Raw genomic sequence first — 25,089 nt, 5'->3', positions numbered from 1 at the left:
ACCCACCTAACAACACAAAACTCCTGAGAGCTTTGGGCTCTTACATGGTACAGGTGTGTAGGAACAAAAAAAGAAAGAGAAAAAAAAAAAGGAGAGAGACTGTCAAAATGTTAAGAAAAACCTGGGGGCTTCTTCATCCAAGTAGATTATTAATTGGGCGGACTTGAAAACAATGTCATTTTCTTATTTACTTTATGACATTATGTATGTTGGTTAGCTTTATATAACCAGCCTGAAAAAAAAGACATTCAACTTGTCACTGTTTTGTTCTGTCATTTGTCTTAATAATAACTTCTGGGAAAAGTAGAAGCTCACATTTGGACTAGAAGTACACTCTAGCAGCACACTAGTGCTTAAGTCAGACTGTAAGGTTCAGCAGACATTGGCTTTCTGATTTCCCTGGCTTTTTGGTTCTGTTTTGTTTTGTGCTTTTTTATTTTTTTATTTTATTTTATTTTAAGCATAACTTTGAAAAATGCTGCCTTGTTGCAGTGTCTCAAGCTGTTTTCCATAGGCATGTGAGCTAGGCTTCCCTGTGACTTTTTACTGTTGATTGGCATAAAAGTCCCTTGTCGTCTGCAGTGAGCTACTAATGAAGCAACAAGGGATTAGGAGGAAAAGCCTGGCAAACATCCACATGCTCCATCAGCTGAACTGAAGGAACTCTTCTGTCAGTCTTTTATTTTGAGACTGTAGATAAGTTTCCTAAACATATTTATGGTAAAGTTCACTTAACACAGCTAAAGCCCACAGGAAGCTTGACAGTTTTCCAATAATACACAGCAAAAGATGTATCAAAAAGTAGTGTTATTCTAATTATTAATGATACCTCTAATTATTAATGATGTATCTTCTTTCTTTGTTATTTGCATGAAAATGTTACTGTATTGTGTGATTCAATTCTCACCTTCTATCCGTAGCTATAGGTTTAAAAATGTAGGTATCTGCATGCTACATACCACACAAACTGCACATCTGCCTTGTTTGGCAGAAAGAAAGCATAGAAAGTGATCAGATTTACATAATACTTGTTTTTCATTGTAATCTCTTAATCTAGTTTCTTTATGGGATTATAATTGTGGACAAGAGTTTGAATAGCTGTGTTTGGCATAGTTGTGATTTTAGAAAGCCCTAACATAGTTTTATTAAGATTTGTTAGCAAAACTTATTACCAAGATATCTAGTTAGTTTATTGTGCATGGTTTTACAAATTCAACAATTGAACATACTGTATGAATGCTTTCCCATTATGTAGTCATGCTCTTTATCTTGCAGAGCTACATGGTTCCAGAGAAAATATGGGTTGGTAATAGTTTCTAAGTTTTTGCAGTTTCTCTGTTGATCATTGTGAAGGTCCTTTCCAGAGTGATTGCACCTCTCAGAGGAAGAAATCAAAACAAAATTCCAGAGTTACATGTAGAATGCTGTTCTGGAAGACAGAAAATAGTGATCTACAGCTGAATCCAGATATGTTGAGGAAATGTTTCTGTGCATTTTGTGCAGTTTTCATTCAAGTCTGTTATTCCTAAATCTGCTGTTCCTAAAATGGCTTATCCTATGACAAAAACAACTTTTATTTTTGAGAGAAAAATATGGAGAAAAGATCATATTTAAGAGCACAGAGACAGTGCTAATTAGAAACAAAGAGGAATGTTTAAGTTTCATCATACAAGTTTGGAAGATAGCTCTAAAATGTTCCACCTCCCTTACTTCCTATATGCAACTATCAAAGGTATGTATTGGTTTGTTTGTGTTTGTTTTTTTTTTTTTTTTTGGGGGGGGTGGGGGGGGGGTGGGGAGTCAATAAGTACATTAGAAAACAGCCCATGAGAGAAGACCTGTGACTTTGAAAAGAAAATTGCCAAGTTATTTGTTGTTCTTTTAGGTATTGAAACTAGTTTTAGTTTACTAGAATTTTACTTAACAAACATTTCCAGCTGTAAAAAGATGTTCTGGACAGCTTTTACAAACTCTTTCTTCTGTTTAAAGGTATTTTTCTTCCATTAGCTTTGTTGTCATCAAGCTGTCATGACCATGTAAAAAGAGTGTATGCTAAGACTGCAGAAGTAATTGAGTTATTAACAGTGTTCTGACAATCATGAAAGCTACTGTCCACATCCTTGCACTTCTGTGTGTTTTCTCACATTCCCAGAGATCTCTTGATAAATGTTTCAAAATTATCTCACTCAGCCATAGACCTCTTCAATTTTATTTTTCTGCTGTGTTTACTAAACTTGCTCACTGTTGAGCTGTTGATGTCTCAATAAGTTAATAACGTTTTGAAGCATTGGTAGTCTTTTTAACATAGCAGTCTTTTGCAACAGGTATGGCATTCTAGGTCTGCTTAGACTGTTTTGCCTTACACCCAGTACTGTCACAAATGCCCTGATACCAGGTGATTGACATGTTCAGAGAATATGAGCTTGGGAAAACTTAGGAAACCCCTCTAGCAAAATTTCAACAGAACTGTGGTCATTTAAAGTACTGACTAACTAGTATTTATTTATTTATTTATTTTGAATTCATGTAAATTTGTCTCAATTCTTAGATTTCCATGTTTTGTAACTTTTCAAGGCAACCCTGGCTACCCTTTTGAACCTATGTGCTCAAAAGTGGAGCAGGTTTTCTTGAAGATATTCTCTTTTTAACGTCAGCTCTCAAATTATTACACTGAATCACTTAAAATGCAGCTGATAAGTTTGGACTGTGCCTAGACTAGTTAATTAAACACTTCCAGGAAACATTCTTGCACATTGAGACACTGTCATCAACTCTATTAAAGTATTAGAAGAGTGCCTGTAATACTCTTGGCCTGTGCTAGCTAACACTCTCCTAAATAACCCCTGTACATGGTTTAGGAGCTATCATAGACCAGAAACTAATCCTAGCATTTCTATTTCAACATTTTTTCTATAGCCATACTGTTTTAGAGGACGAGAGATGTGTATAGTATGGATGCAGACTGTTCTATGGTAGTCAATAAAAGTAGCAGAGAATTATATATTTAATTTACTAATTTAGACAGCTTTATTTTCTAGGGGTAGGTATTTTCAAAAAGACACAAGGGGGTCAGAAGCAGATATTCTATTGAGGTCCTTGGAGCCTTTATCATCTCTGCTTATATTCACTTAGCCTTGTTCAGCAAAAGCAAATGTCTTTCAGACACATGTAACAAACAGTATGCAGATAGTTCCTTGCAGATGTTTCTCCTAGATATGAGTCTCATAGAAAGTGGCTTACTAAAATAATTCTCCTAATATGGCACAAAAAATTTACTGTGATAACTAACTTGGGAACACAGTGAAGAATAGCAATGGATCAGTTTTTGTATCCCACATATAGGCTAAAGTATCACTTTTTTTTTTACAAATCACTGACCATATTCCTATATCATCTAGATGCTGTTGGACTTGAGTAAGCAAAGTACTATGGTGTTTTGTAAAGTTAACAAAAATTGCTCCAAGACATCTAATATTTAAGAATAAAATAAGAGCTCAGGTAGAGTGACAGGGATGGGAGAGCAAACAAACACAATTATGAATAGAAAGTTTTATGGTGGACACATCACTGTAACTTCTGAGGTTTTGGCAGGGCATTGTGGACTTCCTATTACCACAGTTTAAGGAGAAACTCGAGGAAGAACAGATGTATTAATATTTCAGAATATATTAAAGGGCTGTATTAGAACCAGCAACATTTCTTATGAATGAAGTTTAATTTATGAATGAGTAAGGCTATCATTATTGATTGAGGGAGTTGACAGCTCAATATTCTTTGAAAGTCAGAAGTGTCCAAGTATGGCAGTAATATGTTAAGACTGGCCTTGAAGGTAATAGCAAATATATTTGTGTATGTTGAAATGGATCCATTAGGGAAATGTAAAGGGCTGAGAAAGTTGTGACAACCCAGAATGATGACTTTAGCAGGAGTATCCTCAGTGGATAAAAAGAAAAGAAAGATAGCACTTGCTAAGGACAGCAAAGAGAAAGTCATGATAGTTGAGAAGCAAAAACAGGAAAGTCTAAATTAAGATTTTAGTTCTCTGACAGGAAAAACACTGAATCTTAGAGCAGTTGTACTGGTGGTATTACATATACCCCTGATTCAAGAACACAAAGGGAGAAATAAATAAGAGATACCCAGGTTGAAGGGCTACAGGACTGACATGGCTAGAAAAAATTCTGTGAAATTACTTGTCTCAAAAGCATTAGCTCAGACACACAGAGTCCTTGCTAATAAGTAAGTAGCACAAACGAATCATGAGGAGAGTTGAGCTTCATCTATGGAATTGCAACAGCCAAGAATTTTTCAGCTTCAGTTTCCACAGAGCATTTGAAAGTGTAGTTGTCTGACATTTTTGACATTGGACTTTTTTGATGATTTTTGCTTTTTAATGTGGTTTAAGAATTTCCAGTAAAGGTGGAGTTATCTGGATGGCATTTTTCAACATGCTGAGAAAATTTATGTCTTCAAATGACATATAATTCATGGCCACCATTACTACAATATCTGCACCAACTTCCAGAAAAATACACTAACAGATTCAGGGAGCCACATTTCCACAGTATGGATGGGGATAAACTTGAAATATAATTCAATTTTAAGGATAAGAGAATATCCAAAGACTATTCAAATGACTACTTAGAATAACTGGCAAAATGACTGTATGCCACTTCTGACTTTTTATAGCAGATCAGAACTTCTCAAGAGCAGTGTTATGATACGAGAGCTTCAGGTATACTTTTCAACTGGGACTACAAATCAGTTGGCTGGTGAGGGTGTTTTACATCAAGAAGCCTTCAAAAAGCCTGTTTATGAATATTATAGTATATAACATTTTCTATTTTAGTCACTTCTGTAAAAGCACAAGATGTAATGTATTGCTATTTAAATACAATGCTGAGTGTGAAGAGCCAGAACTTTGGCTTCATGACTACACCTTGCCCCTGTCCAAGACTGAAGACTCTTTGGGTGAGTTACACCATGCATGCTAGCCCATAAAATTATTGCTGCCTGCTGATATAGAACTGGAATGCATGTTTAGGGCATCACCATGCATATCAGTAGTCTGACTTTTTGGATGGTACTAGGAAATTATCTTCTGACGTCACTTAAGCATCATCGTGTCCAAACTGTGGCAACTCCTTGAGTAGTGACAAGTGAAAAAAAGTTGGGCGCAGTTTGGGATGTGAACATAGGTAAAAGTTGTAAAGAGGTAGAAATAATGTACTGTGATGTCATATTGTTGTAATTATTACTATTATTTTTTTCCCCAGTACTTAATCTGGGAAAGATCCTATGGAAGTCAAGCCGCGCTGGCTTACTGCCTAGAGGAAAGTTGAAAGGTGTGGTCCATTATAAGACTTAATATAACGGCTGATAATATCATTGCATTTTGTATCTTTTGATTCATTAAATATTTACTGAGAAAGAGGATTACATTCAAAGAATTGAAGCTAAAAGAATAGCTTGTATCTCTTTGCTGCTTACGCTCAGTGATTTGATGAACTAGAAGATTTGCTGTTTATATATATATATAAGAATTAATATATATATTAATTCTCTATATATATTAATTCTCTCTATGTATTAATTATCTCTATATATTAATTCTTAGAATTCTAAAAATCCTAATTGGAGTCATGACAAAATCCTGAGAGTAGCTTAATGGCAACCTGATGAATATGAGTGCATAAGAAGAGAAAGTGTAAGGAAGAATATAAGCATTCCTGGGATTCATCTGTGGACCCACTTACCATTTCTCAGTCCAAATTGAATGGGTCTTTTTTTAACATGAACATTTTGTGATATACAACATTAAGCAGTAGCAATATGATTCGTAGTACCTGGGATCCTAGTCATAATAATGTAAACATATTCACTGTATTGTGGTTTAGACTTCCATCACAATATGAGAAGTGAGCATTTAGATATGCCCCTAGCTTGAAATATGACCAGTGATTTCAATTTAATATATTTACTCTCATGATAAAAGGTAAGAATGTACTAAATGCTTTTTCGAATAGGTTACAGAATCTATAACACTTTCTAGGCTGAAACTTTTTATCTGTAGTTACAAAATAAGAAAAATACAGCTACATGCAGTTCTTTATAAAACACCTATATGTAATGATAATTTATGCATTAATGTCTTTTCATCACATTCCTATTTCCTCCATTCCTAACTATCTTGTAGACCTTTTTCAAGTTTAATTCCACAATATATTAAGTTTTGGGTGGTTACACAAGAGAGAAAATAGGGTTTCGGTATTTGCAGATGCGTTAGCTACATTCTTCCTCTTGTATTCTGACAAAAATGTATGGGTAAATGAGGATGACTTTTTTTTTTTCCTTAAATGTAAGGAAAAGAAGAAATCAACAGTCTCTTCATTATTTTTGGCAAGCTATTTGGAGAGAGAAATAATTATTCCATGCAGTTTGTAACATTAGTTGTCAATAGAGTCAACTCCATTTTTAAGCAGGTAGAAACATAAGGAGCAGAGAGCTCTGGGGGTATTTTGCCTTCCTACAAGAGAAATATATTTTTGTAAGGTTTTGCTAAAAAGCAATGACCTAATGAGGAAAAGAATCTTTAACTGTAAGTATATGAAAATTGAAACAAAATATAGAGGAGATTGTCATGGCTGATTCACAGAAAGAGAATCACAGAATTGTTGAGCTTGGCAGGAACCTCTGGAGGCCATCTGATCTAATCCCCCTGCTCAAGCAGGGCCACCCACAGCAGGATGAGCAGGACCATGTCCTGGTGGCTTTTGAAGATCTCCAAGGAAGGAGACTCCACAGCCTCTCTGGGCAGCCTGTGCCATGCTCAGTCACCCACACAGTATGTGTGGCAAGGAAGCATCAGAAGTGCTTCCTGATGTGCTCAGTCGGAATCTCCTGTGTTTCACATTGTCCAAATTTCTTGTCCTGTCACTGGATGCTGCTGTAAAGAGCCTGGCTCCATTGTCTTTTGTATATAAATACCCTTCAGATATTTATAGACATTGATGAGATCCCCACTGTGTCCCCTCCAGGATATGCTGAACAGACCCAGTTCTCACAGTCTTTTCTTATAGCAGAGATGCTCCAGTCCTTTCATCATCTTTGTGGCCTTTTGTTGGACTTTCTCCAGTGCATCCATGTCTCTCTTGTACTCAAGAGCCCAGACCTGGATCCAGCACTCCAAGTGTGGCTTCAGCAGTGATGAGTAGAGGTGAAGGATCTCCTCCCTTGAGCTAGTGGCAATACTTTGCTTAATGCAGCTAAGGACACCATTGACCTTCTTTTGGCAAGGGCACACAGCTGGCTCTTGTTTAGCTTGGTGTCCACCAAGACCCAACTCTTGCCAAGCTGCTTTCCAGCTGGATGGTCCTCAGCATGTCCTGGTGCCTGGGGTTGTTCCTCCCCAGATGTAGAACTTTGCACTTCTCTTCTTGTTGACCTTCATGATGTTCCTGTCAGACCATTTCTCTAGCATGTTGAGGTCCCTCCAGATGTCAGCACAACCCTCTGGAGCATTAGCAACGTCTCTAATTTTTGTGCCATCTGCAAACGTGCTCCCATCATCCAGATCATTAATGAAGATGCTAAAAAGAACTGGATTCAATATTGATTCTTGAGGCATACTGCTAGTCACTAGCCTCCAAATTGACTTTGTCACTGCTTATCACCACTCTCTGGGAGTGACCACTCAGCCAATTTTACTGAGTTTGGTTACAGCTTTCTTGCAAACTCCTAGCCTGAAGATTATTATTCTTACTGCGTTTTGGCATCCACCTGTAAAACTGGAGCAATAGTGCTTCCTTCTTTTCTTCTGTACATTCTATGCTATGTCTTGGAAGAATAGTTGGAATACTTGGAAGCATTAGACATAGGTGCAGTGGACCTACGCCTCTGGAAAAAAACTCTCTACTTTGTCCTGCTCATAGCTGATAAGGCAGACCCCAGACAGCAGATCCCCCACTGTGTATTTCTTAGTACACAGCAGTGGGAATCCAGGTTTGGGGAGCAATTACAGCTGCCTTCTTTGCAGAACCTCCACCATAACCTCTGCTTGCCATTTTTTTCTTCTTGGCCCTGGCTTGAGTTCAGCTGCTGTCAGCCTCAGGAGCAGTCCTAGGCCCATTCTCTCCCTCATGGCTATGGAGGTGGATGATGCTGCTAGGATAGAGGGAGAGGAGCTTCCTAATTCCTCTGTCTCCTAGAATTTTTCTCCAAACCTCCAGACTTCTTTGTGCTTTTACCTTCTACATCCCAAAGCAGCTGTCTCACCACCTGCAGAAAGGTGCAGGCACATCCTTCCCTTCCCTTCTCACACTGCACTTCACTGGATGAGGCTGGTGTGGCTGCCTTGACAGTAATAGCAACTGGTGCTGTCACAGAAGTAGTTAATATTGGGTCTTTTTAAAAATCATTTACTTTTCTGTTCATGTCAACATTTGCAGCAGACAAGTATTAAGGAAAGCTATTAATGCAATTGAATATGTCAGTTCAGGTGGCAATGTTAAATGTACTGAGACACAGCTTGTATCAATCATTTGGTTAACATGCACACAGGTTGCAGAGGTTATGCTGCTGATAAGGGTAAATTATCCCATTTTAGTCCCACCTTAAAGAAAGCTGGACCCATTGTCCATAAAATTATTGATAAGTTAGCTTAGAGGGAGGTATTTGACCTTGTTTGAAACAAAGATTAAATAAGAGACAGAAGAATGGAAGGAGAAAGTTTGAAGTAAATAAAGGCACGGTTACCTAAGGAAAAGTAGCCTACAGAAATGAAATGAAAACAAACTTAGAGATTTGCAGTATGTCCTGAGCACAGACAGAGAAAGCCCATGTCGGTATGTTTAAGAAGGAGCATTAAACTTTAGGTTTTCTGACAGAAGAAGCTTAAGTAGTTTCAGAGATTTCAATCCTGAGCAAACAAAGCATAGAATAGTGACATGCAAAACACTAAGCTGTATGGATTTACCTATTCACAGTAGAAAAAAAGTCATTTCTTTTTCTATTTATTATATCAGTCCTCATATTCCCACTTCTTTCCATTGTTTTCAGTAATGATAACACCCATCATAATGTGAGTATACCTGGGGGATTTAGAAGTTGCTGCCAGTTCTTACATGACACAAAGATTGTTTTTTTTGAATCTTATCCAAAGAAAGAAATGGACGGTAATGGATTTCAACCATGTGGATGACAGTACTCTACCAGAGAAGATTAAATTTGTTGCAATTGTTCCCTTGCCCATTTTTTGCTGTAATAAAGGTGCTGTTTTTCTGATGTAAATTCCTTTTTATGTGCTAAATTATTAGGGGATTTAAATAGTAATGCCTTAACTGTGAATAGCGTTTTGTGCTGTGTGTGACAGAACTGCAAACCTCTGCAGGTAGGCCAGCAGCCCATAGTGGTGGAGGACACCAATTCAGACTTGTGGTTAGTATTTGTGTTATTTTGCTGCTAATGTTTCACTTGGAAAATACTTTGGTCAGCACATCCTACTGAAGTGAGAGACCATCAAAAACAATGAGGTTGCTTTTCCTTTTCCTTCTCAACCCATTCTTTAAAATTTTTCTTTTTCAAATCAGCTTAAACACTAAATAAAGCTCAGTGAGTGTGAGACAGCAGAATCAAAGAAGTTCGTGGCAGTTAATGACGAGAGACGATCCTTGACGCGCAAAACTCGGTGTTACCGGCCGTATGCAACAGTTTCGTGGGCTGTTTTTTGTAACCCCGGGAAACTAGGAGAGGAGCTGGCCGGACGCACCGGGCAAATCCCCGCGTGCTGCCCAGGCCGGCGGAGAGCCGATCCCTGCCGGCGCTGCGGTTCCCCCCCTCGGCTCCGTGCTTCACCCTCAGGCCCTTCGCATCCCTCGGTGCCCGGCGCCGGGCCCGCTCCCTGCGTTTCCATGGCAGCGCGCTGCCCGCAACGACGCCGCCGCCGCCAGCTTCGCCGGCCCCCGGCGTTTCGGCGTCGTTTTTCCCGCGGACGTTTCCCGAGTGACTCGACCCAGGGTGGGGTGGGAGGACCCCTCGGCCTCAGCTCCACGCCGGGCCGCCCGGCTGCGGGAGCGCGCTCGGGGACCGGTGGCGGAGGCCGGAGCGGAGCCGCTCGCCGCTGCTGGCCCCAGCTCGAGTGGATGGGATGCCGCCCCCCCCGCTCCCTCCCTTCCCGCTCTCCCCCTTCCCTCGCAGGAGCCTTCTGCGCGTAGTTTAATGGCTTTGCAAAGAAAGCCGGGCAGGAGAGCACTTTCCTCAGTGGCTGTGGTTAGACCATGACCTAACTCATCATGAACTTGGAAGGGCTCGAAATGATAGCAGTTTTGATCGTGATTGTGCTTTTTGTTAAAGTGTTGGAACAGTTTGGGCTGATTGAAGCAGGTTTAGAAGGTAAGGGAGTGCTTTTTGATGGCTCGTCCTTCTTTCTGTTCCGGCTCTGCTCCTGCGGCGAGGCCAGGGGCACCTGTAGGGTGGGCGTGCGGCGCTGCCTGGGTCACCTCCAGCTCTGGGGGCTGCGAGCGGGCGGTCTTAGGGCTGCGGCGCTTTTCTTCCGCAGGAAAAACACACCGGTGTCCTGAATACCGCAAGTAGAAACTTAAGCGTTGAGCAGAGGTAACGTGAATAGAACGTGAATATCTTGTTCCTGTTGTAAATCTGCAGTTCTAAAACAGCAGGTGCCAAAGGAGCTTTAGGGATGCTAACGTGCAAATACTGCTATATTGCCTTAAAATTTTCTTCTAGCCTATTCATGCAAGTATCGTCTAGATGGGAATTGTTGTAAATTCAAGATATGTATTTTGTAGTATTTAAAAACCTGTTGAATATTTAATGTACTGTTAAAACTTAAAATTGTTCTTGAGGAAGAAGAACTGCAATGCTCAGATTGAAAATAAGCAACTTTAGTGTTCACTTATGGCAATTAAGCGCAAGTTTTATTGCTTGATGCTTTATCTCAGATCACCTCCTCCCTTCTTATCAATATGGTTTGTGTATAAAGCAGTAAAAATGAGAAATAAGAAGCTAATGTTGTTCTTAATGTGCTTTTTATTTGCAAAAGCTAGTGGACTATTGATTACTTTCACTTTTTTTTTCTTTTATTTCTCTAAAGGCACTGTTATTCTTACCATATGAGTAGTTAATCAAAAAAGAAAAAAAAAAACGGAGAAAAAAAAACAAAAACACTGCAGCATAGTTGATAATGTAGTGATATTCATTGCATCAGGTTTCAGACTTAAATGTTCTGTCTCAAATATTGAAGAAATATGTATGTTCAAATCTTCCTGTAAGATAGCATTTGAGTACAGTGTATATATTTATGCCTGTGAAGAGGGGAACTTTGTTACTGAGAGATTGTGGTTTCATGTGTTAACGAGTGAGAATGTAAGCAAAATTTGCTCTTATGAAAAGGTCTGAAAATGCTACTTGTGTAACCCTTTCAAGAAATGCAGTCATTTGATTTGAAGTAGGGAAGTTCACTCAAAGGTTTCTCTGTGTTGCTGTGTCAGATGGACTTGCTAGTGTTAATTACAGAATCTGAAAACCCTGCAGGCACTCACAAAAAATGTGTTATCAAGTGCATTTTTACAAAGAATGTATATATGCATTGGAGTGTGTTACACTGAGTTGAAATAACAACAGAGAGATTCCCTTTGAATGCATTAATTTCTGCTTTTCTTTTTGTTTTGTGTTCAGTTGTAAATAGAAATGTCAATCAACTAGAGAAATGGGATAAGTTACCTGCAGCATTAGAGGTTGTGGAGATTCTGAAAAAAAAAAAAAAAAGGTATTTACTTCTTAGGTTGGTTGGCAGGTCTCTGCGTTCTTTTGAGCCTCACATGCAGTCCAGTTCCTTGCTAAAATTTAGCATTTGATTGTTGTCTATGCTTGTTTTTATGGCTGGGGATGGTGATAATGGGAAGGCAATTAGAAATATAGTGAAGCTGCCTGTAAGTGATTGTAAGAGTTCTGTAAGAAATAAGTTTATCATGCGGCTGCCTATTTTGTCTGCCTCAGTAGAAAAAACAAAAACAACAACAACAAAAAAACAACTGTTAGTATACATGTATATGAAATCTTAAAGTTTCTTTCTTCCTAGTGCAGTACAGTTTTCCAGCATGCCAGCCAAAGGAAATCACAGGAAGGTGTATATCCTTCTGTGATATTCAAATGGTATAAATGAGATAAAAGGCATGTTGTGTGAAAATCCAGTAATAGATATAAACAATAATGTATGAAAGTGGGCATTAGATACCTAGCACAAACTTATGGATTCATTTGCTCATAGTTTAGGAACAGTGCAGGTTAATTCCCCGGGTATTTCTTAACCTTGTGAATTAAAGATCTGAACTATTCACAATAGAAAAAAAAAAATAGATTTATGCATTTTTACTGGGGAAAAAAAAAATTTTAAGTAGTATCAAGTCTATTCAATTCCACCCATACATAATGAAAAGTGCATGAATCATAAAATTGTGCAAATGTTATGCTTTTAAGTAAAATGTTAAGAAAAAAATGAATTTTACAAGTGTGCTCAGAATATCTATATGCTTTTCTGGAAATCCGTAAAGAAGTTGGTGACAGTTTCATGAAAGTGTTGTTTGTTATAAGAATGTTTGTTGCTGTCTGGTTTAGGATATCTCTTTTTTTTTTTTTTTTCTCTCAAAGGTTAGTGTGTCCCAGTTAAATGTTTTTGCATGTTTCATACAAATGAATGGTTTTACGTACTTGTGGCATACGAAACATGCTACATCTATCTAAAAATCATCTGTAGATTCAGTAATGATCTGTAATTCAGTGCAGCCAAAACAGTATGCTGAACTCTCTAAAGTATACTGAGGCTTAGGTGGAGATCTGAGTTTCAGAATTGTCTCTCTCTAAATCCTTACCAAAAGCTTGAAGCTAGCCTTTCTTTCTTTCCACATCAGTTTTTCATGATTCTGAATGTTGTGAACCACCTCCACATTTAACGTGAAAAACTCAAGTGCAATTTATGTAAATCAATAGCAAAACCACATTTTCTTCATTGTAGTCTTTTAATAACTACCATGAGTAATATTCTGCTTTCTTCATAGTGTTTAATATAAACTATATGTATAATAATAGTATGCAAAGACGATGAAAATAATATCTTCAGAATAAATATTGTATATATTTGATAATATTTATTTCCTAATGCACTGCAGTCAGGTAACAGTATGTTTTCTGTGGTTTTGCCCAGTTGCCTTCAAGCACTGAGTGATTGTTGTTGTAGTAGAAGTATTTTGAAACAGATGCTTTTAATATTGTATGACAGCTGCTAAAGTGATAAGTAGCAGAATAGATTTATATACTTCTGTCGGTTGTGGGTTGCAGGGACTTTATCTGTAGATTAAGTATTATTTTATGATGTATTGCAATCACTGAGGCAACTGTGCTTTCTGTGGTTTTGCTCAGTTGCCTTTAGCTGCTGAGTGGTTCTACTGTTGTTACAAAAGTGTTTTCAAATAGATGTTTTTAATATTGTATGACAGCTTCTAAAGTAGCAAGTAGCAGAAAAGATTTATTTGTTCTCATTGGTTGTGGATTGTGCAGACTTTCTCTTTAACTCTTAGCAAATTATGTCCTCCTTAATAAAGTTTATATTATTTTAAATGTAAACTTATTAGATGTAAAGAGGATACCTAGCAAGAAGAGTTTGTAGATAGAAATTTAAAATCAATTACACTTCTTCTTGTACGAAAAGTTTTTCCAAAAATCATTCACAATTAAAATTAAAACTTTCTTGTGCTGGGGGTCCCAGACCTGGCTGCAGTACTCCAAGTGGAACCTCACAAGGGCAGATCAAAGGGGGACAATCCTCTCCCTTGACCTGCTGCCCACTCCCCTGTTGATGTGGCTGGCTTTCTGGGCTGCAAGCGTGCACTGCTAGCTCATGTCATCCACCAGAACCTCCAAGTTCTTCTCTGCTGTACTGCTCTCAATGAGATCTTCTTCCAGTCTGTGCTCATGTCTAGGATTGCCCTGAGCCAGGTGCAGCCCCTTGCACTTGGCCTTGTTGAACCTCATTAGGTTCACATGTGTCCAGTTTTCTAGCTTGTCCAGATCCTGTTGGATGGCATCCCTTCCTTCTGGTGTATTGATTGCACCACTCAGCTTGGTGTTATTTGCAAGCTCGCTGAGGGTGCACTCGATCCCATTGTCTGTGTCACTGATACAGATATTAAACAGCACTGTTCCCAAGACAGATCCCTGAGGGACAGCACTCATCATCGGCCACCACCTGGACATTGAGCTATTGATTGCAACCCTCTGGGTGCGGCCACACAGCCAATTCTTTATTCACTGAATAGTCCACGCTTCAAATCGATCTTTCTGCGATCTAAAGATCATGTGGGACTGTGTGACCTTGCAAAAGGCCAAATAGACTGACTGATGTCATCTACCAAGCTACTCTTCTTCCTCAGTGTAAGCATTGAAACCAGTACCACTGGGCATAAGGTTCAGAGAAGAAATGTAAAGAAAGTAAGTGATCCAGAATATTCATGTAAAAATATTCTGTTTGTTAAGAAATACTTTCATAGCAAGTAGGACCTCTAACAGGATAAAAAAAAAAAAACACGTAGTAGTAGTCATACATGTTTCTGTGAAATGTGTCTATGTTGTTTGTATCTAATATGATAATATCAAGATTAGTGTCTAAAAAACTTTCTTAGGAGCCCTGAGAGTGGCAGTAGTAGAACTTTTTGGATAAAATTGTAATAATTTAGTTAAATTACTGAAAAACTTGATTCCTCAAAATGTCAAAGCAGCTTCTAATTCCATTTTAATTGTGATAGCTACTAACAATTTCCAGTTTAACATTTGGAAAACAGAGGAAAGCCACAGAGACACAGGGAGTCACTTGTGATATTTATAACTGTCTTTGACAGACTGTATGTGAGTGGAAATAACACTGAAGTTACTTGTTATTACTCTGAAACTCACAGCCAGTTAAGTTGGTTTTTGATCCAGTTTATGATTTGCTGGGAATTTCAGTGCTTCCACAGTGATGTCACCCTCCACAGTGATATTTGTGGATGGAAATGGAGGAATATTAATTTCAGAGCATTCGTTATCACTAATAGTACTTCATACCAGAAACAGTTTGTAGTAAGAGTATGGGATCAGGCAAAGATCTATGTGTGACTCTTTCTTTTTGTACATAACTCTCTTTGACATCAAGATAATGAAATATGAAACCAACTATGGACCAATATGTGAAAAGATTAGACAGAGCTGACAGTATGCAAAAGAAAAAAGATAATAGAAACTTTAATGTTAGGAATTTCAGGCATTCCTTAGAAGTAATCTGTTCAATTAAGTCTCCATATATAAAAAGATAGATTGAATTAAGACAACTGTTAAAACAGCTACTCAGATGTGGATGGGTGAGCAGTAGATAGAAATCTTCAACATAGAACTCCAGTGAAGTTTTCCTTGATTAAATATTTCTGCTCAAACAGCACTACCATGTCATTTGTAGATGGTGGCAAGCTGTCTTCCATACTAGAAGCCTCAAGTTCTGGTTGCAGCATCAAAAACCAGAACTGGGCAAGCAAGCTTGCTAACCAAAGCAGTTCGTAATAGGTGCCTTCTTTAAAGCAGTGTCTGCTTTAAAGCAGTCCAATGTCTCTGAATCGTCTTCTGAAGGCTGATCCATTGTTGTTGAAAAGTGTTCTGAGTGTTCCCAGGTCAGTATCTACTGAAGAGATGTTTTTCTTAGGACTAATTTTCACTCATGAGCTTGTTTAGTGCTTTACATCCACAGAGGTCAAAAGTAAGCAAATACTGTAACTGCAAGTGAAAAAGAGATGTCAAAGGAATAAGTCAATAAAGAATGCTATGCTCCACATTACAATACAATACCCTTCGCAAACTCGTGAGTTTATAATTAACCTTAAAAAAAAAAAAAAAAGATACTAGACCCAAGCAAAGAGTTGATCAGAGGACTCTCAACTTTCCCGTGATGAGTAGTTGTAATGCATTTTATGAACACAAGGGTCTCACTCCTGTTTCAGTTTTGTGCAAAAATGTAAATTGCCTCATTTACTATAGAATGGAAGACTACTAAAACCTTATTGCTCATTTTTACTCCTTTGCAATTTTAGATAATAACCCCCCAGAATTTATGGGATTAACGTGGGTATGAGAAAGTCCTGTGATTTTGGTCTGTTTTATCTCCCTCAAGGAGACAACTTCTGATATTTACTTTCCCTATTTCCTACTGGCTACTCAATATAGAATTTATATTATGAAAGTATCTGTTTTATTTATTTAATTTAAATAAGTAAATTTGACATTCCTACTGTCAAAGAGCCACCATAAGCAAAAGAAAAGTATATACAGCACAGTGTTTGCCTATCACTATAAATGCCTTGATTTTTACTTATTCTCTACAAGATTCAATTCCCTTTTAATGAAAATCTATAGATGCCCTCTAGAAACAGTTATTGACTCTCTCTCACTCTCCTTTTTTTTTTTTTTTTTCCTGGCCTGTATATTAGCTAAGAGTAAATATGGGTGGTACAAATTGAAACATGCACAATTTATACCAAGTTTTGAGAACATTTATTACTTTTCAGTACTTAAGGCTAAAATAGCCCCCCCAAAATCTTTTTTTCTTCCTTTTTTTTTTTTTTAGTTTTAAAAACAATAGAAATTAAATTGTTGTGGATTTTTTTTTCCCCAGATATTTAGAACTAATTATTTTAATGGGCTACTGAGTAGAAGAGTAAGCATCTTATAAGAATATAGTTTTGTCAGTAAGTAGGGGGAAAAATGGCATACCTAATTTTGTAGGCAGAAATAAATAATCTGAGTAGTGAGATCAGGTCTATCCATTCTGTTATGAAATATATTAATGCTAGTAAGACTTCCTGTACTTTTTTTTTCCCATAGAATTTAAAATGCTTTGCAACAGTAAATAGAATTATTTCTTGATATGTGGAAATACATGAGGAAAATTATGCCAGAGACTACAAAATTTCATGGGTTGATCCATGAAGTTAAAAGAAATGATCAGATCATGTGCTCTTAATGCCTGTGTACTACACGGTGATAACTTCTATGTATTTATTTTTATGATGACCACCATAGCATGTTTAGACTAATCATAGAATCATAGAATGGCTTGGGTTGGAAGGGACCTTAAAGATCATCTAATTCCAACCCCCGTGCCATAGACAGTGATGCTACCCACTAGATCAGGTTGGCCAAGCCCCCATCTAGCCTGGCCTTGAAAACCTCCAGGGATGGAGCGTACACCACTTCTGTTGGCAACTTATTCCAGGGCCCTTACAGTGAAGAATTTCCTCCTAATGTCTAGTCTAAATCTATCCTCTTTTAGCTTAAGACCGTTCCCCTTTGTCCTATCATTATCCACCCGAGTAAAGAGTCCTCCATCTTCGTTTTATAAGACCTCTTTAAGTATTGAAAGGTCACAATGAGGTCTTCCCAGAGCCATCTCTTCTTCAAGCTGAACATCCCCAGCTCTCTCAGCCTTTCCTCATAGGAGGGAAAATCAGGAAATATATTTGATGAAGGGAGAAAACAAGTGAGTACAAGTGACTTTTTAAATTTGGGATCCATTCATCTGGGTCAATGATATTCTCAAATTAAGAGAGTTACAGGGTTTTTCTAAGACTAGGTGGGGTGAATCCAGAACCTAGATGTGCTCTGAAGATGACAAAAGACAACAGATAAATCACTTTGTTTCACAACTTCCCTTTTTGACATTGTTAAAAACAGCATCCAATGCCAGTTTTCCCCCTATCTTCACCTACTGATTCATTTTTTTTTTCTCTGAATCACTCCCAGATTTACACTCCATTTTAAGAAGGTAATCTAAGTTTTCTAGCCATTAGCTCTGTGTCAGTCAGAAAGACCAACTAAACCTACTATACCAACTAAACCTTTCCTTAGTTAAGTTACAAGCAATTGTGTATCTTCTTAAGAGTATAAGGAAGATCTTGTGGTCGTAGTGTTGTTTTTAATAGGAAAGTTTTTTCCTTTAGTTATCTGACCTATTTCTCTGGTAGCTGTCAATGAATTTTTCAGCACCTGGTAGGAAATTCTGTCCAGCCAGACTAAATGTTGCCTGAATCTAATGAAGCAGATGATTTAATCAGATGAAACACCTCTGGTTTTTGCTTTCTGTCGTCATTTTCTCCTTGTGGTATCTCTAGAAGTAATTTCTGGTTGTTGTCCAGTCTTTTCTTCTAGTGGCCTTTATTGATACTTTCCAAAAATATTGCAGAAACATTAAAGAATAAATTTCTCCAAGCACATTTTCTTTCCTTTTTTTTTTCAATAAATAGTTCAAAATTATTCTTCTTCAAACAGACAGATAAAACTTGTATCATCCAAAGCAGTCCACAGCAGACTCCTCGTTGTTTACAGTGTGAGACAACCTGGCAATTACCTGTTTATTAACCAATTATTTTATACTCAGTGCTTATATCAAAGCTTTTATAGGAAATATTGTATACTTTTATATACAAGCTGTATGATTATAAATTTAATGCTCTTTAATAACAACAAATTCTAACACACACACACACACAAAAAAATCAAACAAAATAAACCCGTTATTCTAAAGCAGAAAAGAGAAAGGGGTTATTAAACAATTGAATTAAGACATTAAGTAAGATATCTTCACTGGACGTATGCATTATGGTTATGCATCACACATCAAGTATTTTAGGTACATTGAATAGACGCTTGGATTACAGGGCCTACCCTACATCATGAAGGTTTAATAGGAAGGTATTGGCGCAAATCTCTTTCATCTTCTCTTTGTCTATACTTTCAGTAAATCTCATTTGTTTTTCCCTTTTACAGCAAACTTCACTTCCAAATTATTTCTGTTGAAATAGCCCTATTTAAATATCCCCATTGGAGGAAAGCAGAATTGAGTTACATTAAATACACCTTTTTTGGTCCCGTTACCCATTTCTGTCAGGTTAACAACCCTTTTTATTCAGCTTGCTGTTGCAGTGGCAATCATGCCATTACATACACAGCTGAGTTGCGTAATCATGTCTTAAAATCATTGGTGGTGATGACCAAATGTAAAGATAAGCATTTCTGTGCATGCATATGGTGAGAGGGGAGATGAAATATTCTGGAGAAAGTCCTAATGATCCAGAACCCGAATCTGTAACATACTCTTTTAAAGAGGAAGAAAAAGAAGAGTTATTTGCAGTATGTAAGGAGTGTCACACCTCACAGTTGCTAGGACACTTGTAAAAAGAGATGCCTTTTGGACCACTTACAGTATCCATACCACTGTCTCCCTGGTTTAGCACAAATGAATAATTGGTAAGAAACCTCTTCTTGTAGAAATTATTCCTTCAATAATGCATTTTTTTTCTGCTTAAACTATCCAATTTACATATGTTCTTGTAAACAGTACCTACACTTTTGAATAATTGATCTCACAGGTTAAGGTTGTGCCTATATTACAGTATCGTCAAAACCCTGTCATTATTGAGATTAGCATTTTCTTGAAAAACGGTCTGATTCCACTAATGCATTATAAGAGCACTTTATATTAAAACTTTCTTATTACCTAGTTTACAAATATTTCAAAGCTAATGTAATACATTTCAAGGTTAATTGCTACTATTATCTCCATTTAGAAAACCTTCTGCTCTCTCTTGTATAGAAGATTAATTATTATACAAGTATGTATTTAAATATGCTTTATGCATTAGGAATATTGCAACAGTTTTTTCCAAAGCTTTCTTTAGCACCTTGACTGATAAGGGAGGACAGCATGTCGCTTCAGTGTGGCCCAAAAGTGAACTCTTCTCCTCTCTCTCCCTTCTTTTCAAAAAGTCTTTTCAGAAGATCAGTCATTCATCCTGCAGCTCGTGTTATTTCTTGCTTATCAGGCCCATTTTCTTAGGAAGTTTGTTAGGATTCCAAATGCAGAGAACAAGTCATCTACAGGCTGGTATGTTCTTTTAGCATCAGAAGCTCCTACTTAATCAGCAGTATTTATGACATTGCCCGTACTGATTGATGGAGTGCCTGTAGGTCACCAGGAAAGACAACTGCTGCTAGCAGAACAAATCACCTACATGCAGGTACTTCTTGCCCATGTCTCAGAAGCTTTCAGGACCAACAGAACCAAGAAACAGCCTGCCTAAATTTCTCTGGTGGTGGAACCCATGCTTAACTACTATGCTTAAAAAGCAGGAAGAGATCAATCTTGTACTGCATGTACAGTGAGCCTGATATTTCTGGAAAGCCAATTTATGCAGATAATCCATAATGTCCATGTGTAATTCTGTTCACTTGGAGGATAAGACCAAATTCTGCCACTTCAAGAGGGTGTGTAGTGTGCCCACCTGGAAAAAAAAATCTATAACCTGAATTAGGTCCTTGAGTATTTTGTCGTTAAAAGGAACTTTTTTCTCACTCTGTGTCAAATTTTATCTAGCCATAGGTTATGCATGTTAAATATTTAAACTGTATTAACGTGCCATCTGAGCTACCTCCTTTGAAGTCTGAGAATTAAACTTACGTTCATAAGACCATAAAAAAAAAAGTACATGTGCTCTCAGAAAAATGTTTGGGATTTGAAGACAAGTTAGAACTCTTTCCCTCTTATTTATCATGACAAAGTTCAGAGTTCACATTCAGGTCAATTTTAAGGCCAGATAAGACTTTTGAGTTGAATCAAGTTACCAGTATATTATTGTCTTCAACAGTAAAGAAGGCAGAATGTTGTGTTGAAATTGTTGTTTAGCAAGTTGAGATATAATCAAATGTAGTAAATTTCCCTACAATCAAACTTGCTCTAATAGTTCAATAATAATAAAAATGTCATTAAAACAGGAAAGAATTCTTAATCTGCTCAGGTGTTGACATCACCTTTAAATTATCATTCCCCCCCAAAATGCAATAGTCTGCTTAAATTCATGCATTAAATGCTACTTATTTTTCTCTTTGCATCCTTACTGATCTCTGTCAGGACAAATTATGTGCTATTCCATTCATGAATGTTAGAATTGTTTTGATTGAGCTAATAATTAATAGACCTAAAACATACCTATTTGAAAAGTAATCTCACTGCAAAAACCCGAGTTAGATTGGGTTTTTATGCCATTAGGTCATTATGACATTTTTTTTTGACAGGCTGGTCCATTGTTTAATTACTTCAAATGCTGGAAATGATATATCTGCTTTTGGCTTCTGTTGCTGTTCAGCTCAAAGTTTACCTATGTAATATCTTTGCCTACTCTTTGCTAGATAGTATGTAGCATCAGATATCTTAATCTGTTTCTTAAGTAAAACTCTTTTAGCTCTTGTAGCATTTGCTTTCCAGATTCAAAATATTTTGTCTGGTTCTTATCTGAATGTGTTTCAGTTCTTATAAATTTTTTGGAGTTTGTAAAGAACTGACATATCCAATCTTTGGATACAGGATTGACACAGGATTCAAAACTGGTCGCAGACAGGCCAGAAGTAAGAGGTAGTATCCCTGCTTTGCCCATACTTGATAATTACCACTGATGCATCTGAGCATTAGCTAGCTCAACTTATATTTTCATGTAATATATTCACGAGTCATTCTACATAGAACTAAAGACAATTATAAATCCTCCTTCCCCCCTTTTTTATTTGTTAGAAGAGCTCATGAGAAAAACCTTTGGTAAATTTATTTTTTTCCTTTGAAATAACCATGTTAAAGATGGAACCTTCTGTTGTGAAGCCTGATATGGATTAGTACAAGTGTACCACCTCCTGTATTTTCTTAGTTTTAAATTAACCTACCACAAAAAGTGAAATAAAACATTGAATTAGGAATGCTGCTTCAGAACTCTTCCATTTGTTTCTAGGTTATGAAACTAACTTTAGGAAAAAAAAAATAATCTGTAGTTATTTATCTTACATTTTTATGAATACAGGTGAGTATAAAGAGGTTTTTTATTTTTTATTTTTTTTCTCTTTGGGAAGATCTCCTTTCCTCCTAATTTTATCTTTATCGTTCCTTCTGAAAGATTTACTACTCTGGGAATTTTCTGTTATTAGAATCCTATAGTATCACTACTCATAATTTACAGCCAGATTTTTGCAGACAGGAAAAAAGATAAAATGTAACACTTTTCATGCATAGATTTTTTTTTTTATTATTATTTTGTTTGTTTTGAGTTCTGTAATGACTTACACTGTAGGAGTAACAAATTCAATATTGGTATATTTTGCATATTCATTAACATTTTTAGAAATCACTATGTTACTTGGAAGTATAGAATCAGAAAGGATAGTTCCAAGTACTGTGCTAAACAAGTGGTGCTATCTGATTCAAGCAGATTTCTTTTTTTTTTTCTGTAAAAATATCTTTTTCTATTGTAATTGAAGATTAATGAAACTTTAACTTTCTGTTATCATAGTGTTAAATGCTTTCAATTGTTTGAAGTATGAGGGTTTCAGTAACCAAATAGAGGTATACTTGGATCTAGTTGAAGCTGATTATAGTCTTGACCTCAGCCTGTTTCTTGGAAGTGAGCTGTAATGGGCAAGTAATTCAAGACCTTTTGCACTGCCCTTGTTAGACAGGTACAAGGTGAAAAACATCCTCACTCGTCCAGTCCATCGGATAACTTATCACTGTAAGGTCTTCTCTCAAATAATTGCTCAAGGGAATGATTACTTCTCTCTGAGTCAACCACAGGTTTGTCCTGACGAGGTGTGGACTCCAGCAGACACAGCTGTGCCTGGTTATCTCAGAGAATGGTGGAAATCAACTGGTGGTGAATCAATCTGGATTGCAACTGTGTTTTCTATTGTCTAAATCCTAAGGACTGATCACTGTCATTGAGTCCTAGTGCTAATGGAAGCAGGTTTATTTTCTAGTCATGTGACATCTTGGTTAAAGGTATGGAAGGACGTGCAGTAACACAATAGTGCCATGGCAGAAAAGCATAGGCTTTGGTATTTGTTCATGCCGTAACCTACTAGGAGTTAAATCCTCATCTTATCTACAAACATTTTAGCATCTATAAAAATGCTGGAACTTGCCTATCTCAAGAGATGCTCTAACAGTGTTCCCCTTCAATTGAAGAAGGCCTTGTAGCGTCAGACATTATTCAACAGTGGTAATGTAAAAATTGAGTGCTACATTCTACTCTTGTCCACCTTGCTCCTAAGCTCTCAAGAATCAAACTCTTATCAAACTTATTTATTTATTTTTTTCCCTGAAATCCTCATGACATCTGAAAGCACCCTTAGTGATTCTATATCCACTCTAGAATTTTCATTTGAATTTCAGAACAAGAAAGGCATTTGCAGTTGTACTCAAGGGTCAAGTCTTCTGAACTTCACTTCTGCTATCTCTCTACAGATACTGGTGTCAAGAGCTATATAAGAAAGGATGTGTAAATATTATACAGTAAACAAACTTACCTGTTCTTTCTTTTGGGTCCTTTCCTATCTTTTTTTTTTTTTTTTTTTTTTTTTTGCCTATTAAAGCTCAATGTCCTTTGGGTATTGAAAGTATCCCCAAAATAGAACGGTCACAGTCAAAACAGACTCAGCTTGTGGAAGATTAATTTAATTTATTGCCAGATGATAACAGAGTATGACAGTAAGAATGGGGGAGGGGGGGGGAACAAAGAAACAAACAAACAAAACCCTCCAGGTTGTCTTGTGTGTAACAAGTAACACGCTTTGGAAAATTTCCCTTTTTATGTTTCTACCTCCTTAGAACTCTTTAGACCCTTTAGCTAATTAGCCAGTTTCTTTTAACATACTCAAAGGCATGGCTTTGCATTAAGCAAATGAATAGAGCACATCTGGAGATCCTAGGAATTGGAGTAACGTGGTCTTAGGAACTGCCGATATCCAGAAACTCTAGTTTACTACCACCAGTAAAATATAATAATAGTAATAGTAATAATAATAACACCAGGACTTCCCCTAAAATTTCATACCATCTAAGCGGACTTTCTGAGAAACAGAAAGATTTCCACTGATGGTCTGTTGCTGACAGGTCTATTTCAGAAAGAAAGAATGTGTACTGAAAATATGAAAAGGCTACCAACAAAAATTTAGCAATAACTAATTATACCATAACTCTGGAGTTACTAGTTTAACTCCAAAATACAGCATTCTAACAAAATCTCAGGGCATGCAATTGTCTTATAAAGCTCATGCAATTTTCATAATATTTCATCGTAAAGTTTGTTGTTTGTTTGTTTTTAATAAGAACTTCTAAGGGCTCCATTGTGTGCAGCAGTAATTTGTTTCCAGTATATCTATTTAGAAGTAACTGCCTAGTGTTTACAAGAAAAAAGATTTTTTTATTTTTTTCCTGGTGTGCCTGGTGTGCAAGTGATGTATAATGCATGATAAAAGTACTGCTTTATAAAGGAGTGTCCTTCACGTTAGAGCCTAACACGTAATTATCCATTACAGGAATTGAAATGCAATTGCTGGACTTCATGTTTCAGTCTTCCTCTGTTACATAACAATCACATTTGGTTTTTAATTGCTAATTTTCTTCTGCCTTCTTTCAGCACAATCATTATATCTCTTGTTCCCATCATCTCATTTTGGGCTGTTTTCTACCCTAAAGCACATATCATTTTTTTTCTCCAGCTTACTCTAACTGATAATTAGCTTTTTTTTTTTTTCCCCTCAAGATTCAGAAAGCTTGCAGAATAAACCAGGTTGTAATCTGTCTCTTATTTTCATAGTCATTATAATTGTGAAAATACATCTCTGTATTTCTAGCAAGTTTCTTCAGTTGCATTTATCATGCAGAAAGGATCCTCCCATGAGTGTTTTCTGAAATGCAGCACAATTTTGGTTCTAAACAATACATCAATGAGTATCTTCAGGAAAATAAAATTTAAAAAAATGGCTTTATTACATGTGATTAAAACAAGCATAGCATATTTTCTTCTTAATTATTTCAGTTCTAGGCTGCGGGAAAAGTCACTCTGTTCTCTGTAGCAGTAATAGCAGCATTTTTAAACTGTAAATTATTTTAGTATTAGTTATGGTCAACCTGGAGTAACTTTGTGTATTTGGAGAGGACCGGATGGAGAGGGGAAAGTAAGA

General features: G+C 36.9%; 1 protein-coding gene across 8 annotated transcripts in view; it reads left to right on the top strand.

Annotated features, from left to right (window-relative positions):
* The window catches only part of KCNIP4 (potassium voltage-gated channel interacting protein 4), a 433,785-nt gene that overhangs the window by 214,202 nt on the left and 194,494 nt on the right, over nucleotides 1–25,089 (top strand). The window contains exon 1 of one of the 8 annotated variants that reach the window (XM_013180573.3): nucleotides 8,234–10,389. The exons of 6 other annotated variants lie outside the window; for them this stretch is intronic. In XM_013180573.3, coding sequence (XP_013036027.1) covers nucleotides 10,290–10,389 — 100 coding nt within the window. In that variant the 5' untranslated portion in view covers nucleotides 8,234–10,289. One more of the 8 variants, XM_066995713.1, reaches the window with a different exon arrangement.

The sequence above is a fragment of the Anser cygnoides genome, chromosome 4 (assembly GCF_040182565.1).
Source record: "Anser cygnoides isolate HZ-2024a breed goose chromosome 4, Taihu_goose_T2T_genome, whole genome shotgun sequence".
Classification (NCBI taxonomy): domain Eukaryota; kingdom Metazoa; phylum Chordata; class Aves; order Anseriformes; family Anatidae; genus Anser; species Anser cygnoides.
This window is presented reverse-complemented; position numbering and strand designations above follow the sequence as displayed.